This window comes from Camponotus floridanus, unplaced genomic scaffold (genome assembly GCF_003227725.1).
Source record: "Camponotus floridanus strain SB8 unplaced genomic scaffold, Cflo_v7.5 scaffold13, whole genome shotgun sequence".
NCBI classification, from domain to species: Eukaryota; Metazoa; Arthropoda; class Insecta; order Hymenoptera; family Formicidae; genus Camponotus; species Camponotus floridanus.
Window position 1 is genome coordinate 559824 of NW_020229248.1, and position 20955 is coordinate 580778.

General features: G+C 31.8%; 1 protein-coding gene across 1 annotated transcript in view; it reads left to right on the plus strand.

Moving 5' to 3' along the window:
• LOC105253320 (glutamate receptor ionotropic, kainate 2) overlaps nt 1–20955 on the plus strand; it is a 145060-nt gene that overhangs the window by 91960 nt on the left and 32145 nt on the right. The window contains exons 4-8 of the mRNA XM_025406015.1: nt 637–888; nt 5851–6026; nt 9286–9339; nt 11980–12147; nt 13586–13738. Of these exons, the coding sequence (XP_025261800.1) occupies nt 637–888; nt 5851–6026; nt 9286–9339; nt 11980–12147; nt 13586–13738 (803 nt within the window). The remainder of the gene's footprint in view (nt 1–636; nt 889–5850; nt 6027–9285; nt 9340–11979; nt 12148–13585; nt 13739–20955) is intronic.

The window sequence follows — 20955 nt, forward strand, 5'->3', positions numbered from 1 at the left end:
TGCAATAAAGAAAATCGTTCATTTTCATCATACTTTAAAAAATGTATGTTATTAAAAACTGCAATCTATTATATGCAAGATTATATGGAAGAATAGTGGCGAGAATCTTTCGCAAGAATGTCTATCGTCGATTTAAAGCTTTAGTCTAAAGCTTTCGCTGATACAGAACTTCTAAGTGCGCTTCATCTAGAAATATGAAATCGACGTGTCAGAGGCAGTCGTTCTCCAATCTCCGTTTTAGCACGCTCCTATGCTCCTATTGACATCTTCCTCGCCTATCTCGTGGTATCATTGCCATATTCGTCTATTTATTCTTAAGTCTAGTATCTTTAAAAAGATGTACTAAAACTGCGAATTTTATCGTAATCTATATTAAAATATTTAATATTTAATATGAATAAATGAATATAATAATATAATAAATGAATATTTAATATGAATAATATAAATATAATATTTAAAAAGAATGAAAAGACAAAGTATCTATTAGTTTAAATTAATTGAAGCTTTTTTTGAGTAAGACTTAAACATAAATCAGTTTAACGCCAAAAATATACATCTGTTGGATGTTATACAGCAATATTCTTTTAACAATAAATATTATTTGTTAAAGCTTTTGTAATTTTGTGATTGCAGCCTGTAAGCAATTATCCAGATCGGTACAAGGCATCTTCGGACCGTCCGATCCACTTTTAGGCGCTCACATACAAAGCATATGTGAAGCATTGGACGTCCCTCATCTCGAAGCGCGGGTCGATTTCGAGCCCACTTTTAAGGAATTCAGCATTAATCTATATCCCGCTCCAGATCATCTCAACAAAGCGTTCAAGGATCTCATGTCCTTCCTAAACTGGACCAGAGTGGCCATTATCTATGAAGAGGATTACGGTACGTGGAGATCAATACAACGTATACATTTAGGAAAAGGATGCTAGCTACGGAAATTCTCTGATTCGAGCGCACTCCAAATACATATATATTCGATGCATTAGGAATATTCAATTCAATTTTGTCTTAATTTATTAAAACCCGCGCATTTTTATATTTATTTTATATTTAATTTCTTATTTTATATTCTTATTTATATTTAATTTCTTTATATATAATTTCTTATTTTATATTAATTTCTTATTTTATTCTTATTTTATATTTAGTAACAAAAAATATACTGCTTATATATCACAGCAGATGATTTGAAATAATTCGGCCGTATTCGTAGAATTAATCTATTATATATCTCCGAGAGCGCGACAAAAATGGTTTTGCGAAACGTGATGCAACGGACCGCAAGGGCGAACATGCGGACAATACCAACAACATCAAGTGGCCGAACTAAAAGATTTTCCGACCGCGCAGAACTCGTTTCGCAACCGGCGCTTCGTGTCCAAAACGGCAATACAACGCGGAAACTACTCCATAGATATTTGCGGAAGAGGCGATATTCTTTTTTTCTCGTTAGCGCTGCCGTACCACGCGTTTATTACGCAAACGTTTGTTATCTCTTTCTTTCTCTTTTTTTCTTTTTTTTTTGTTTTCTTCCGCAGAGTCGGAATGATGCGTTCCCATGCAAATAGAACGTCGGAATCAGGCGCCGGAAGTGGACGCCGCCGCCGCCGCCGCCCGAATGTCGGCCTGTCATACGCACGCAGAAGTAACCGCGTTTACATACGATGATGTAAACTCGCGATCTCGCCCGTTCCGAAACGAGATTGCTCCCTCGTCGCGTTTTGCCGCCAACTTAACCCCCGTGGTGTCCTCTTGGCGCCCATTTCCATCCCGCGACGGTCTGGCACCATCCGCGCCGGTTCATCGAAATTCCGCAACGCACAGTTGACGTATAACATCTATGCCGCAGTTACCGGCCATTTCCATTCTTTCCGAATCGCATTAGTATATTTTAACTATCGCCATTCTGAGAAAATGCATGAATTTGGCCACGCTACTCCCATCCATATCGGTTATAAAGACGTATTTCCATTGATTTCCATTGTCTACTTGAGTAGAAAAATTCAATGGTCGTATATCGTCGTCTGATTTGTCTATTTCAGTAGAAAAATTCAATGGTCATATATCGTCGTAATAAATCTAGGAAATGGAAATTTATTGATTTGATATTCGGGAAAATACGAGAAAGCTTTGTGATGCTTTTAAAAACAAAAGGACTCTTGCCTTTCAAAGAAATTTAATTTTATCATTCATATCGAGTGATTATTTTGTATCGTATACTTGATACTTTATGTGATTTTTTGTACTATTTTATACTTAATGTGGTTATTTTGTATCGTATACTTGATACTTTAAGCATTAATAATGAATATCGCGCGCGGATCCGCCATATATTTGCGAAGAAACGAATTCTTCCCCTCGTAGTTCTAGCAAGGAACAAAATAGAAAGTCTCCGACCTTATCTTCCCTAAATTGCCGCTCTTGATTGGACGATGTAACGTGGCATATAACAAAAGCACGAAGTAGAACGTTAGCGATAAAACGAGAGGAAACGGAAAGAGCGCATCTTTTTTGCGCTAGTCCCCGGATGTCTATAGCTCGCCATAAATCCACGACGAAGGAGGAATGGGGGGGAGAAAGGGACGAGGTAAGATGTTTCAAAATTCCTCGTCCGTGAAAGCGCGCGCTTCGAAAGTGCTTCGACTATAGCTCGGTCCGGGAAACGTAACATTCCCGCATCCCAGTACCGTCTAAATATTCATCAGTCAGGTAAATCCGCCTTTCACGAGCTCGTTAAAACTTCAACGTGCGAAGATAGTCACTCACTTAAACGCCGTTAAATATTAAGCAACCTCAATGTTAATCTGAAAACGACACGATTTACAATCCCAATGTTTGTAATAATTTGTAAAAATTTCTGATAATTTAATGCGTTTAATCAACGGATCTCAAATATGATGAGACCCGCTGCGAGATGATTGAATAAATTTCCTCACTTCGAAGATATGAGAAGTTCCCTGCCTCGGGTCCACTGTTATTTAGTTATTCATAACTGCCTAATATTTCGCAGTTCGTTAAAACTTTATCGGCTGTAAAAAGTTTCGTTTTTTTTTTGGCGCCGTAAAATAATGGATAGTTGAAAGTGACAGCATGTCAATATGTGTGACTTCGAGGCATAAATACTTGCTGTACGATAACGTGATATATATGAAACTGTTAAAGTCGCTTTTAATTTCTGTCACTTAAATTTTTGGGAGATATATTGTATATAGTATTCAAAATATATCTTATCATTTTATCGCACAAGTGAGCACAGCTGCGTATTCATTTATAATTAGACTCACACGTGCTCTTTCGCTGCTTTCTAATAAAAGTTTGAAATTTGTTGAATTAAATTATTCAACTTAGTGTAAAATAAGAAGATCTGCCTTCCGTCTTACAAATCTATTATACATTTATTATAAATGTTTAAATAATACTATAAAACTTAACTTAAAGTAAATTATGTTCCTTTATCATTTTTAGATTTTACAAATTTGTCAAATTGTTGACAGAAAACAGAGACTCTCGAACTGTCTTTTGTGTAAATAATTTAGGAAACAAAGAAAGATTTTGAATTTTTCAATAATAAAAACATATGTAACAGAACTATTCTTTCAGTGATATTTGAAAATTCGTATAATGAGCTATCTACATTGGCATTGCGTTCATGACTGCAACGAAGTCAAGGAATTTCGCATATCGTTATCGCATATCGTTATCGTTAGAATGAAGGACGAACCGTTTCGTTTTTTCAGAATTTTTTCCCGCTTTATGTACTCTACGTATCATTGTACGATACAATAAATTTTCAAATATAACACTTACATGTAGTTACTGTTATCTATAGAATTAATTTTGTAAACTGGACTACCTGTGTGCAATCTCCCTATTTTCCATTTTATACATTTCTTGGATATAATATTCTAAATGCCTCCATGTAAAAGATACTCTAGATGACCTTTGTTATAACTTTTTATTATCAAAAATATTTACGCCCTTTTATTCCAGATCTTGTTTACATAATTAATTTAATGTAATTAATACTAATTAAATATATTAATTTTTTAAATTTAATAAATTATATCTAAATGTGTAGAGATAAATAATATTTTTATTTATTTAACTGTGTATCTTAATAGTTTTTGTAACATTTTCTTTTATTTCTAATCGTTATTTTTGCACTGAAAATGTCGACATTAATTCGATCAAAAAAAACATCGAAATTAAAATGTTTGGTTTTAGAGTGTATATAAGCGAAAGACGTATGCAAGTAGCTGCAATTACTCGATTTGTTCCGCAAGTAAAGTTTACCATTTTTTTAATTTTACGTTTTATAGAGTGTTAGCTCTCTCGTGCACGGTACGCTCGTTAACGCGTCGGAGATTTATCTTCTGCCTCCCTTTCATCGTCCTTTAGCTGTTTATCGATCCTCTTCTTGCCGCCGCTCTATTCGTCACGATCGTTACGAGGGAGTAATTAGCGAGCTCAAAGTTGGCAGCACCTCTATCCGAGTATGTCCGAGAAGTCTCTTTCAGAAATACGGAAAAGTAGGATTACGCCGAGAATCTTGCAACTTTATCAAAGATTTGTGTCCCTTAGTGAAGCCAAGGGAGAAGATCCATCGTTTGGAAATTTACACTATTTAATCTGCCGAATGCATTTAGATGGTAGCATTTCTCTAAATTTCGTTTCTATATGTCTTTCATAAAGTTCTATTTAATCGATAAAAGCACATATTTTATATCAATGGGACGTTAAATTATTCAACTGTCACATTAATAATTGAATAATTCTCTCTCTCCAGAATTAAAATAAGAAAGAGAGAGAGAAAGAGAGAGAGAGAGAGAGAGAGAAAATCAGTCAGAATACGATTAAAGTTAACTGATGTTGATGAAGTCAGAGGAATGAACCGAGCAAATGTAACCGCATGTAACGAATTCCGTGCACGCGGCGGAAAACTCGAGTCGACAGTGCAACTTAGGAAGTAGTCTAGGAACAATCGGTTGGAAGTGAATTGTTAAAGTCGCGATGTCTTTTTAGCGACATTTCTTCGCGAATTTTGTTAATGCTATAAAACTAGTTTTAAAAATTCCTCCATGCACAAAACTAAAAAACTTATATTGTGTTCTATATATGTTGAATTCTTTACAAATTAAATTAATAAACTTCTTTTTCCCATACCTTTCTTTAGCTAGCAAACAATGAGTTGTTTTACAACCCATTTCTTTTATAACAAATATTTTGTTATTTTTACGTTCAAATAACTCATACATGAAAATAACTCATTTTCACGTAAATATTGATCAAATTTTCTGATATACAATGGTAAAAAGCTTTTTCTTTCCGAGGAATCGATTATTTATTATAATATCATACAAAGAGCATTTTTTCGAATGATTAACTCATATTTTACTCAATTCATCTTTCATCAACAATATATTCATATAGAATAACATATATAATCTATTATTTTTTATAAAATATGAGGATTAATTAAAATCACGAAAAAAACCAATTATTAAAGCATTTCATTAATCTAAAACTAGTAAAGCTTTTTTTCACATTGTTTGAAACATGATATTAAAATATAATTTCTCTAAAAAATTAATATAAAACCTATGAAAATTTTTCCACGTTGTTGGGAAAATTTAAAAATAAGCCGATAAATCCTAAATTTTTTTCACAGTTTAAGATAAATATTCGGAGAGAGATTCGGAAAACACATTTATCGTATGTTGCAAAATTGCTTCCCTTTATAACAAAAAAGATTAAAGAAAAATACGATGAGAGAGGATCCGCAATGATGAAGTCCGGCACGACTGAGAAGTTGCTGTGAAGAAATATCTCTTTTCTGTTTTACAGGACTGTTTAAACTGCAAGATCTTGTGAAATCCCCACCGTCCGTAAGAACTGAAATGTACATTCGTCAAGCAGGTCCTAGATCCTACCGGCAAGTCCTGCGGGAAGTCAGACACAAAGAGATCTTCAAACTGATCATCGACACGGACCCAGCGCACATGCAGCAATTTTTTCGAGCGGTGAGTCCTAAGTGATTTAATAATCAATAATGTATCAAAAATGTATCATGAAAGCTGAGCATTTAAAATATTTACTTTAAAATTTCATCTTAAACAAGTCAGAAAAAAGTTTCTCTATCTTTTGCTTTCCGTACATGTCAATCGTGTTTTTCTATCATTACGTTACAAATACTGTTATACTTCGGAAAGCAGAGTAGGGATGAAATACGTATACATGTATCTTATATTTTCCACATCGCTTAATTTATCGCATGATAAATCTGACAAGTTGTTTTATCCAGATGAATACACATTTTTTCAATAAAACGAAACATTATAAGAGAGATACATAGTGAAAAAGAGAGAGAAAAAAATTGCGCAAATATAGATCATTGAAATTTATTGACGTTGTTATTAAAGGATTTGATCTGATATTTGTTATTTGATATTGATCTTGTGTATGTTGAAATAAATATTAGTTATATTGAAATATATATCATATCTCTGCTATTAATAGATTCTGCTATTACAGCTAAAAATATTAGTTTTATAAATATTTTACAAGTTTTAGTTTTTGCATTTTTAACATTAATTTTGCTTTCTTTTTCTTCTTACAAAATTTGAACATAATATTTATTTTATTCACAAATACAAAAGACTAATAGATGTAATGTGTGCTAATAAAACGTAATTTCAAATTTGCTGTGTGTGTATGTATATATATATATGTGTGTGTGTGTGTGTGTGTGTGTGTGTGTGTGTGTGTGTATGCGAAAGGAAAAATATTAAACTTTTACCGGTGAAAACTCCAATGCGTTTTTTGCCAACCGCTGGCACTTATGGAAAATCGGAGAAAACGCGCGTGGGAAACTATCGATCGATGCAGCCAACGAACGCGAAGGATGCAACACAGAGTTTCGACTCTCACTCATGGATTATATAAATGATCGTTCTCTGTCAGCTGCGAGACACTTAATCTTAATATCCATCCAAGATATCTGTTAGATTGCATCGAAAGCGATGCGCTTAGGTAAAGCAGTAGCTCCTGGCGATCATGCAGACAGAGCACAATAATGGAACAACAAGTTGTTTACCGGATGTAAAATGAAAAAAGGAAATAAGCGAGTAACACAGGAGCAAAGAGATCTGCACGCGGGACACACCGCGACTCATAAATAACTTTTCAGAATCATGCACGGATACTCGGCGTGCACAGAGATTTAAAGGACTGTTACAATTAGGATTAATGGCGACTGCGTTGCAGTTTTTCCTTCCGACGCTTGTTTTGCCTTCTAGTGTGTGACTAGTTCCCGCTACCTTGAAAAGAGAGAACGAAAGCAAAGGAACGGGACTGACATCGCGCGAAAAAAAAATTGTCCCGGATTATAAAATTTTTCAAAGTGCGGCCAACACGCAAAGAGAAGCAGATTTAAATCTCGAGGATGCACGATAATTGAATTATCTGTAGAATACTCACTTTTAAAGAGCTCTTAAGAATAAATACAAATATGATAAATACTTGCAATGATAATACATGAATACTTACATGATAATTAAAGGTAAAGAATATCAATTTGGAGAATATTAATGGATCTGAAATAAATAAATAAATAAATATATATATATATATATATATTTATTTATTTATTTATTTATTTATTATGAAAGATATTATGACAATGTTGAACTATAAATTATTGTAAAATCATGAGGTATAACGGCTCGAAAATATTTAATCATATATTTGTGTACAAGCCACGACGCAAATCAGCAGATCGTGAAATTAAATCATGAAAATTGTCAGCGGTAACGAAACAAATGTTGAAAATAGCTCATGCAAATCAGAATCGCGTTCGTGCGAAATAATAAAGCTTCCGATGTTTTTCGCAATTCCCGACACTTTCCCGAATGTTGTTGCGTGTACAGCCGACAAATAGAAAAATTTACATAATCGGACGTGATCAACTTGCCGGAAATGTACGCCTCGATTATTCACCATTGAAACATCCATAACGCATTTTTCAATTTTGTCGATAATATCGTTTAAAACGGTCAAATTTACTCATTATGACAGAGAATATACGCCTCGATACCTCGAGAAACCGCGACCTTTCATAATTTATGGACGTAACAAACATAGGCACGGTAACACATAAATAATTCAGTGTTTAATTTACAATATAATAAATTGTACTACATATAATACAAAATAACCTACATATATACTACATATAATACAAAATAAATTTACGTCTATGTCGGGCATAATGTAATGTTTATGCAATACAATTATATGTGGCTTTCCAATAAACATTCTTAATGTGAATTGTTAGAAACGAATTAAATGTATGCAGTGATTAATTAATGCATGCAATTAGAGCAAATTACTATAATAATTAGAGCAAATTAGAGAAGCGTTCTTCGATATAAAATTACACTGTTAAACAAAGGATCCTGAAATGAGAGTCAGAGCGCAATTGTAGACGAAAGTAAAACAATTGTACATTACAGAGAAGTAATCAAGTTTGGGGAGACGTGGGAAACTTCGTTCACAATCTTAAGGATTAAGACCGTAAATACATCGGAAGCAAGAGGGATTAGATTTCGTTCGCGTTTTCCGCGTTTTGTTGGTGCTCCGAAAAGCAATCTTGCTTTAGACGCAGCAAACCCGTTATTTGCATGTTGCGTCCCTAGTGGATTTCTAAGGATAACCCTCGACCGGTCGAGTAATCAAAAAACGTCTGCGCTTTCATGCAACGATTCTCCTATATCCTTTTAACCTTGCACGCCCGTCTCGCCCGCATCTCGCCTCGAAGAGATTTTTCCATGGAAAGATCCGCGCAAGACGTCTTTCATCTGAAGAAGATGCATCCGCGATCGATCCATATGTCTATATGGCCATGGCCTTACCGCGAGAAATGAAAAACGACGAATTATATCGGACTACAAAGGACGCAATATCAATATCTTTGGCAGCGAAATAACGCGATGCACAGCGAAATATGTCACATATAATTTTGTAAATATTTGTTTTGCAAAACAATAGAGAATCCGCACAAATCCACGTGTACATATCTATTTATGAAATGAAAACTAACATAAAATTGTATACTTATTGACAAATGGACATGGATAGTAAAATACGTTAGAAAAAGTCATTTTAATAGTATTGCATAATACATATTGAGTCTTCTTGACTTCTCTTTCTCTTTTTCTTTTTCATTCGAGAATAAGATCGTAAGATATCTTTGATATGTAATCTCCTTTTTCTGTGTTACAGATATTGCAGTTACAAATGAACGACTACAGATACCACTACATGTTCACAACCTTTGTAAGTACATACATCTTCATATTCAGCTCTAATTAAAGGCGAAAGAAGAGTATTTGAGATTCTCAAATATTAAAAATGTGCAGATTAAGCTTGTAATATTTTTAGCTTGTAATAATTTAACTTTTAATTATGAGTATTAAGATTATTCTATTTCTTGTGACACAATGTAAAGACTTCATTGTTTACTCGTTGAAATTCTGATTTATAATAGGAATATATATATGAGATATATATATGATATATATATGAATATATATATGATAAAATATATATGAGACTGTTAATATATTTAGTGAATCGATAGATGAATCTAATTCTCGGTTCAAAATCCAATCTAGTTAATATTTAGAAATCTAATTAATGTAATTGCAATGAACACTAAATTAATGAATTTGGAGTATTTACTGGATATTTCTCTAATTAAGCGTATTATGTATAAGGTCATTAACAATTTATTGAATATGAAGGTCATAGTGGCGAACATGAACAAAGATACATTCCATTCAGCATTCATCGAGCACGCGTAATATTGTTTAATAAATAAGAGAGGGTGCCTCCCTTCCAAATGAATACAAGTTTCTGACGAAACTATACTCTACGTTCAATATATTATTCATCATCTTCATAGCCGATATACCCTCACTCTCGATGACTTTTTGTCTCTTTGTACACTATAATATGCGGCTTATTATGTGTATAACTCACGTTGAGATCTTAGAGAACGAACATTGATAGAGAAATTAGAAATCTTGGAGTGTATCAAGAGTCTATCCTTATATACATGTCCAGAAAGTTTGCTCGTGTCTCAGCTCTCGTCCGGTACACTAGTCTTCTTTAATATATGCGTCTTTTGAGTCACGTGACTCGAATTCCAATCTGCCGTCCCAATCCGAAATTTCTGTTTTAGTGGAGCTAACGACGCATACAAACCTCATGACTCTAGCTTAGCCAAAGTTAGGACGCGCAAACATGCTATACTTCTACAAGCCGTATATGTACGGTTGACAGGTTGGACAGAGACGTATTCAACTATGTGTTCTTGCGTAGTGGATACATACATATGCGTGCTGTACATGCATAATCGTATACGAGAGCGCACGACGCATATTTCCCCCTCAAATGTATGTCCCTCGAATTTTGCGGCGACAAACTCGCCTGGAATCGAATCGCTGCATGTGCTCGTTCTTGTAAATATGTTCTGATTAATTGACGGCAGATATTAATGCCTCGGGTTGTGGCGCATCTTGAAATAATTTCCAACGAATTTAATTCTATTAATTCATTTATAATTTCAGAAAGTGAGAAAAATAATTTGAATTAACAATGTGATATTTCTGATACTATTGTTATATTCTAATATATTTAGATCAACAAGCTAACAAGCTGTTGTAATTGTATGGAGTAATATGGAGATCCATATCGCGCACGCAGATGTAGCGTCGATCAAATATTGACTGTATTATATTCCAGTTAATTAAATAACAGTGCAGACATGATACATACGCGGAACAATGTGACAGCTAGAAGCAATAAAATTATTTATAGAATTAGAGAAAGCATATTATATAATATCTTATATTATTATTAATACATATATTATTATTAAAATGGTTTCATATTATTAAAAATTTAATAAACTATTAAAAACAAATACTATGATTTATTGTTGAATTTTAAACAAATTATGTAATAAAAATGCTAATAATGATCCAAGATTATAGTTAGCAAACGATTAGTCTAGGTAAAATAATTTTCTGTAGTAATCTTCATGTACGTATTCTTACAATTTTATGTTGATTTTAAGTTAAAAGAATCTCCGCATGTAATGTCTTAAAAAAAGACCCCACTAGACGATTCGTCTAGAAAAAACATTCAAGCGTTCTGAATAAATCATTTCCACAAAGAACGTTACGCAACTTTCTCCCAGCGCGGTTACATCACGATTTGAAAAGGTAGACAGGGGATTTAAAACGAACTTTGAGAGAAGAGAGCAATGTACATATAAAAGTGGTAGCGAAAGAAGAAATCGCTAGGAATGCGCGCGTGGTTTTACCTATTTCACGACCAACTTTGCTATGCAGCTGCGCAGGTGAACGACCTCGCGGCAGAAAAACCGCGTTATTTACTTTAACGATCTGCGTCGCGGGCCCACGATGCGTCACCGTATAATTATAAATCATATTCGCTCTCGAGCTTCTGAACCGAGGACCAAAGGAGGCGAATGGCATTGGTTACGCTATAACGATCGCAATCACAATGACGACCACTAATTGCTGACACTATTACATTTTCCTTCAATTTAACCATCTTCCTGCTGCTATTTCACGAATGAGAAAAAAGAATTTAGTCTGGTTACATTTTCTTAAATATCCTTGGCTAGCATATCCTCGAGGGAGTCAAATTTTTTATTTTTAAAACTGTTCATAGTTAAATCCATAGTTCTATTTGCCAAAAAAGGATTTAAATCGAATAGCAACATTAAAACTTGATATCATATTGTTAACAATATAATGAGAAATTAATTGATTTAAGCATGAAAAAATCAAACTATAAAATATTTCAAAATTAGGTAAATTGCAAATACAAACTGGATCTGAAATGAAATATAAAGGAATCTTTTTTCTGTTAATTTTTTTATAGGATATAGAAACGTTCGATCTAGAAGACTTCAAATATAACAGCGTGAACATGACGGCCTTTCGCTTGGTGGATCTCGAGGAACCCAAGGTTGCCGAAGTACTCAAGCAGATGGAACGTTTCCAACCAGCTATTGGTCATGCCATCTTGAATAAAACCGGAGTCATTCAGGTTGGTGAAAATTTCAATTTTATATTCTATGCAACAAAAGAGATTAAATTCTTTTTTCCTTTACCTGATAACAAACGTAGCGCTGCAAAGACTAAAATTTTAGAGATAAAATTCACTCTGTGAACTTTGCGGACCATATTGAACGTCACACGACAAGTCTAATTCTAAGGACACGATTGCTCTCAAGCATGTGTGCGTAGTAGAATAGATAGAAAACTGTATAAAAAAAATTATAACGCGACATCCACGTAAACTTTATACGTATAAAATATTTCAGAAAGTTTTTTCATGAATGAAAACTTTTTTTTAGTTCTTTTCTAAATTTTATGATAGTACTAACTTATCAAAAATTTGTGATATCAAATTCCATATCTTTCAATTTACATTTTGATGACGAAAAAATATTAAAGAAATCGAAAATCAGAAAATTTTCCATTATAAAATTTGTTACACACAAGATAAAAAATACAATCAACGTTACATACGTAACATTATTTGTTATCACAATATTTCATATTTCATATTTCATTTTTAAATTTCATCATACAGTGAATTTCAAGCTACAAAATGGCATTGCTTCGTATTCGAATGATGGTAAAAGCTACGAGCAAATGTAGACGAGAGACTAAAAGCAGAGGGGCTGAAAAGTCGGATGGACCGAACCGGTCAGCAGAGTCTGTGTGTCTAGTTCGAGCTTTGTCAGCCCTTCAGTAATTAAGTGAGTTTCGCCCGCGGCCAGTGTGCCGCAATGTCATTAACTCGGATCAATTGAGCACACCAAGCACGGCTTTCTCGCAAGGACTTCGAAGATGGTCGCCATCTGCTGAAAACGCTAAATGGACTCTTTTAATTTATTAGAATTTTTCAAAATATTAATACAAAAAATCAATAAAATTTAAAGTTTAAATTAATAATCTTTTCTAACTTTTCTTTCTCTCTCTTTCTCCTATTTTCTCTAAAATTATTTTAAAATCTTATAAAGTGTTAAATTCGAATATTTATAAAAGAAAGAAAAAGAAAGATACCTTCATAACTTCAAAGAGATTATAAAGTTAAAAATGCATCAACTTATAATTTAAAATTTTTAAAAACAAATTCATATAATTGAAGCTTTGTAAGTAAAATCAATATAATACATTCAATATAATATGTTTAATATTGCATTTTAAAAAAGATTTTTGACGGTAAATTGAAACACAGAAGAAACTCTTGCCACACAAGCGATAACAAGTATGAATAATAATTATATTCAAGAGACCCGTTAAACTGCGAACAGAATTGAAAATGAGTCTCGTTAAAATTTAATCGTAATCAAACTCGACCTATATTTGCACCTTGCAGCCAAAACTTTGTCAACATAATAGTTCTTCTGAAGCTAAAGCCTTGCACGCGAATGCACAAAGTACGAACTCTTGTCAAAAGGAAACGTATGTTTCAGGCAGAACCAGCTTTGGTGTATGATAGCGTGCAGGTTTTCGCACACGGTTTGGCAGCTCTGGACCGCAGTCATGATTTAAGGCCAGCAAATCTGTCCTGCGAGAAGGAGGAACCTTGGGACGATGGTTTATCACTCTACAACTACATTAATGCCGTACGTACGTTCTGTGAATCTTTAAGCGAGCTGTTGGGCGAAATAGTGCAAATTGGCAATAATGCGAGTTCTTAATGCGATTATGTATATTTCGGCATAACATGTCAGCTTCTCCTCTTTAAATAAACATGAGAAGCTGTATTAGGGTAAATTTGTGCGTGTATGTGCATGAGAGAGAAAGAGAGAGAGCGAGAGAGGAGAAAAGAGAGAAAAGATCCTAAAATTTAAATACATTTATATGTAAATCTTTTTATTTTTCAAAAAAAAAAAAAAGAAAAAATTTTATATTTTATATCTTTATATATATATCTCTCTCTTCTCTCTCTCTCTCTCCCCCTCCCTCTCTCTTTATATATTATATTTTTATTTTTAATAAATGATTTTTATATTTCATATTTGCTTAATGGTCAAAATATTTCTCTTTCTTATCAAAGAGGTTGTTTGTATATTATATAAAAGAAAAAATATATTAGAATTTTATATGAACAAAAATTTTTATTAACAAATGTGCTGAAAATTTCAAAAGCGTGAAGCATAAATTTTATAATATTAGATTACAATATTCACGAGATACATTTATAATATATTTTTTTAATATTATTAATCCGTAAATAAAGCAAACTTTGGCAACATATATGAATACAGTTTTGAAGCGTTTTTCGAAAGATAAATTCAGAAAATATAATATCGAATTTAATATCCAATTTCAATATATAAAAAATGATACTAGTAAATATTCTCTGTAAAAAAATTGAAATTTTTTATTAAAAATATTGATATAATTGTAACATTAAAATATACACTATCAAAAAAAAACTTTATTTTATCAAAATTTTATCAGAGAGAATTTTATTAAATCAACTAGTAAATTTGCACGGTTGCCTAAAATAATTAAACGAAAAAAATATATCTTATTGTTTTCAAACACTTAATGTTATCACAGGGAAGTAATGTTTACACAGGGAAGAGATATTTATCTCCCTCAAAGTATAAAAAAAATAAGAATAAATCATTTTATCCTATGATAATTTTCATTAAGAACACGCAATCTAAAAGAATAAAAAAACTAATGCAATTTAAAATAGAATAAAAAAACTAACAATTCTCAGAAAGATAGATAAAGAATATATATTAATATTTATATATGTATATAATTTAATATTCATTAATTGTAATTTATTAATTTGATTTATTAATATTCTTTTATAAAATTTTACAGTCCTGTAACATTTATATGTAATTCATAGTAAAAAATGCGATACTATAAAGTATTTTAATATCATAACTCTATTCTTCAAGAATTTCGTTCCTCCAATCATTTTCAAATTGTTCGAGTAAACATAGTAACTTTAGAATAGTTTGATATAGGGATTATTAACTTATCTTTTTCAAAATACTTTTTCACAATTTTGTTAAGTTTACAAAATTAAAAATCTTTTGTTTCGTATGCGTATCTAAATGACAAAAATTTGTCTATTATAATATGTATATATATTATTCTAAATGAAATGACAACATGGGGCAAAACATGCGGCGAGACTCCATATCTGACATCATGGTCAAGTTAAAATTCTGAGAGTGTCGTGGAAAAAACGGTAAAAAACCGCGATCATCTTGGCGAGCGAGTCAAGCGCGATCTTTGTTGCTTCGCACAGATTGGTAGTCGTTCGACGATAAGCCGCAGCCGGATGGGTAGCAACGGAAGGAAAGCAACGTTGACACATGAATAATTGAACAACGTATTTAGCAAATAGCTACAACGTCGAGAGCTACCCTCCTTTCGCGGAACGGGGGGGAAAGGGGTGGTAGGGAAGGTCTTCTCCTCCTTTAGCTGTCGCGCTTTCTGTCGCGCGGCGACCATCTCGAATGCACGACCGCATCGTCATACGAGAGACACGTACGTAAACTCGCTTGTACGTGCCGTTCATGAATAGATCCCAGTAGCTTTATTACCCGAGTGCAACTGAAATTGGACCTCCCTATTAGTCATCACGACGATGACGAATTAAACGGTGCTTAAATTTATATACCGTCGTTGCCCATAAACCGAGAATATTTCGAATTTTTCGGGATTTACTATCTAGTGTTCTATTAAAGCGTTTTATTTTATTTGCCTAATTTTTTAAACTACAATTTTATAACAAGAGATTTTTTTTAAATCTAAGGACTTTTGCGCCAAGTTAAAAGAAATATTTTGTGCGAATATTTTGATTGAAAAGGGAAAGAGTGCAAAAAGAATGATTTAAAGCTACTTTTTATAATATATTTTGGAAAAAAATAGCTAGAGATTATTTACTAAGCTTAAATACAGAGAAATTAAAACACCGATTTCTTCCCTTTTTATTTCACATTGATTTAAAAAAAAGTTAACAAAAAGTATAGCAATTGTAACAAATTGTATCAATGTAAATAATCTTCTCTAAGATATAATGTTAGATTATTCTCAACAAGAGAAATGGTATCATATAAAACTCAATATGAAAATCTTTCCCTTAGAGATGTTAAGGTTTCAATTATATTAAAAACTATCATAAAAACTTGTTATTGAAAAATTTTTCATTGCATGGAATTTGTGTAATTAATAAAATCAATATAATAATTTGCTATATTAAGAAATTATTACTAAATACTTGCACCGCAATATCTACCTATGTAATAATGTATTTCATGTAAACAATATTATCTAGAGTGCAGAGTACACACCACGCAATGACATTTTGACGAGTAGATGCAATAAACTCCGAAAGCATTTTCATTAGCGATTATTACCAGACAGCATTCAATTTCATCACGCAGAGATATTAATTAAATCAATGTCAATTTTATTCATATTTATCATCGTTTTCAACGAAATATGTTAAAAATAGGCCATTTTTTATTCAACGGCAGAATCTAAATTAATCATTAGAAATTATGAATGTTGAAATCTTCTACTATGGAAAATACCTAACAATTATTTATCCATTATATCCAATGGAAAATCAAGATTTATTATTTGATTAATTGTTGAAATAATTATATAAAGTGTTTTCTTATAAGCCTTGTACTCTCGTGGTATATCTTTAAAGTAAAATCAATTGCAATTATTTATATTTCGTAAAGTGAGTAATAATACGTAGTTAATAAATGTAGCTAACAATTGTTTTTTTTTTATTTATACAATGTTTGTATGTTGTACGTAAAGAGGGATTCGAAAGAAAAATATTTGCTATTTACATTTTTTGTCCTTATCTGACAAGTTCTTTGCTTGAAGTACTTTGAGAAGTAAAAGGAAAAAAGAAAAAAGTGAGAGAGAGGTGATCAAGGACAGAGTTGTCAGATGGAGGACGCGACTTGTATAATATATATATTGCCGCGCTCGCGCGTCAATGAAAAACACATATTTAAAAATGATTTAACTGGCAACATTTAATTTAGTCGATACAAATAATGCAATATTCTCTTTGCTTTACGATGTCACATGTCAATCCGAATCGTCAACTCATGTGCGACTCTTTTATCAACTGTTGTTTTAATTGACGATTTATGAGGAAGGAGGAATCACTGTTTTTCTATCGTTGCCTAATCGATATTTTCATCAAAATTCTATAACTTTTATCGGAAACATTTGTTTCTGAAACCTTGTGATTTACACATTTATTTGTTAAAATAAAATAGAACACCTGTATATTATATGAATAAAAAAATCATATTCTCTCTACATTTACTACACTACTCTTTAAATACATAAATGTGCAATTAATTTTATTTTAAAGATATATTAAGGAAAACACTTCATGTAATTAATTTTCAGCAATCATTAATAAATTTCGATTTTCATAATTTCCTTTAGATCTGCTGGATAAATAATTTCTTTATTTTCTTATTTTCTGTTTCGGAAAGATTCCATAAGCAATTTTCAATTTTCAATGCTTAATTTAAATTTCACCATTAAACCATTAAAAATAAGCTACTTAATAAAATTAAAATAGATTATTTTTAATATTTTTCTTTCTTTTCTAATAAAATATTATCTCTCGCAAAAAGCATCTCAAATATATTAAATTCAGCGATATATTAAACTCAGCATTGGGAATTTTAACGTGAAAAAGAATTTACAAATGTCGAAAAGCGGAAATGTAACTACGTAGATACATACACGTTGTAGCTCTCACAGAAACTGATAAGTTTACACAATGATAACTTCCCGCGAATTATTCTTGCAACGTTCCCTACCACGCGGTATTATAAAGTTTTCCTTTTTTCGCGAAGAAAATTGAGAGCGCATAGAAAAGTTTGGGTCGACTCGCTGGAATAATCGAAGATGTGAAGAAAAAGAGGTGGAAGAGAGAGAAGATGGTGAGTCGTGACAATTTTTTGAAACTTGCTCGTCACAAGACTTTTCATTTTAACAGTATATCGTCGTTGATCATCGCTATACGACGGAGATGTAATATGTGGTACATAAGAGCCATCGCGTTTCTCGGACGTCGTTTTTGTCTCGCGGGACAATCTTTTTATTATCTGAACGCGCTGCATCCCGTTTAAATCGCGGAACGTTATCGGGCAATAGAAAAATGCCTGTAGCCTCGAATGAAGGAAAAGAAAAAGAGAGAGAAAGAGAGAGAGAGAGAAAGAATGAGAAAAGTTTGCCACAGAAATTATAAAAGTTCCCGATAAGTCTGCTCGCTCCATTCCTTTCACGTAGCATCCACTCGTTCGTAAATATCAACGCTCTTTCTCGTCTCATGATACTTTTTGAAACGTCACTGCACCCAGCGTATCTATCGATTTTATTGATGTTTCTTTCATGTTAAATCCGAAATAAATAACACACCACAAAAGAAGAGATATACATATACATGTAATATCGTGTGCGAGTTAAATATCGGAGTTACATTTCGCGTACGCGGTTAGATTCCGCGAGACGACAAATTGGCAGTTTCGACGTGACTGTATTTTATTAATAATAATGAGAATAATCATGTCCTTGTCATGTCATCTCTCTTAAATCATAATGATATAAATAAATATCTAGCAAATTATCGATATCATATGTGATTTATCTTGATTAATTTTACATTTTTTTGGATAATGACTAATTTAATATTTTAAATCCGTATTACTATCCTAGCATTTAAATTAAACAAGAAGCTACTAACAATCGCTATAAAATTAATAATGTTTTTGCAACAAAAGAGCTAACTATATCGTTGATATAAACTCTTTACTCTGTTTAGCAACTCTTTTTTTTACAATATATGCATATGAATGATTCTAAAAGTGTGTAGTCTGAAATCTCTATATATAATATATGTAATTATTTAATTATTACAATTGCAGGAACTATACTAAAATATACACATAACAAATAAATAATATAGGCCTATGAATAAATTAAATAAATTAATGATTAAATATTTAAACATAATTTAAAATATCAACTTTTTGCTAGAATAATTGGTAATTATTTACATTACCGGACACCTCGCCGTACATGTAGTGTCAGAAAATTACTTTTAATCAATAAACATTTTTCATTAAATATCTCAAAAATTATAAAAATCACCAAATAAAACACAGAGAAAAATTAATAAATCTTTACCTCTGTAAAGATTAAGATGTCCGTTATCAGTGAGGTGTCCGTTAATGTAAATAATTACCAAATTCTTTTTTTAATATAAATTTATCAATAAAATAAAAAAAATAAAAAATTCTACTTTTTTATGCATAAAATATCTATTATAATAATATATTATTGTGAAGCAGTTTATAAAATATTACTATTCATATAAAAGTATTAATTAATACGAGAACATTTTATTATAGATATTTTAAGTATATTAAAATAAAATCCAGAATATTTTATATACATATATGTTATACTAATGTAATTTAAAAATTTAAATAATTTAAATAATTTAGAATGAGAGAGAGAGGGGGGGAAGGGAGGGAGAAAGAAGGAAAGAGAATCATTATTGAGAAAATGAAAAAAGATCAAGCAATATATAATATGATCTGAATATAAATGGTATATATAAATGATGTATATAATATAGTCTGAATATAAATAATAAATAATTTATAAATTACTTACCGCATATTGTTGCTCCGTACGTTGCCCAGTGCTTTTGGATACTTTTCCTCTCCTTTGTCATTTCTCCATTGCACTCACATTCACTCCCGAAAACAAGATTAATTAAGGTGAATTATATACGCAACGATCGTGACACTTTGCACGGCACTCCCGATCGCGTAATAATTACAATTAAAAGTATTAATTATAATTATCATAACGAATTATGCTTCAATATTAATCGCGATTGAGTTTTATTGTTAGAAAGAAAATTTGACGATATACGAAGTACTTCGCACCTTACTCCTCGAATGTTATCATGCGAATGATATGAAGACTGTGACATGTATAAACACAACACGTCGTACGCCGCTAAGGCCGAATGTGTTATTGTTCATTCATTGCCGAAATATTTTAGGTACTTAACATATACACGAAATATTAAAATGTATATGAGTGTTTTATATTATATATTATATAATTACAATTAAAAGTATTAATTATCATAACGTATTATGCTTCAATATTAATCGCGATTGCGTTTTATTGTTAGAAAAAAAATTTGACGATATACGAAGTACTTCGCACCTTACTCCTCGAATGTTACCATGCGAATGATATGAAAGCTGTGACATGTATAAACACAACACGTCGTACGCCGCTAAGGCCGAATGTGTTATTGTTCATTCATTGCCGAAATATTTTAGGTACTTAACATATACACGAAATATTAAAATGTATATGAGTGTTTTATATTATATATTATATAATTACAATTAAAAGTATTAATTATCATAACGTATTATGCTTCAATATTAATCGCGATTGCGTTTTATTGTTAGAAAGAAAATTTGACGATATACGAAGTACTTCGCACCTTACTCCTCGAATGTTACCATGCGAATGATATGAAGGCTGTGACATGTATAAACACAACACGTCGTACGCCGCTAAGGCCGAATGTGTTATTGTTCATTCATTGCCGAAATATTTTAGGTACTTAACATATACACGAAATATTAAAATGTATATGAGTGTTTTATATTATATATTAAATAATTACAATTAAAAGTATTAATTATAATTATCATAACGTATTATGCTTCAATACTAATCGCGATTACACGATCGGGAGTGCCGTGCAAAGTGTCTCACGATCGTT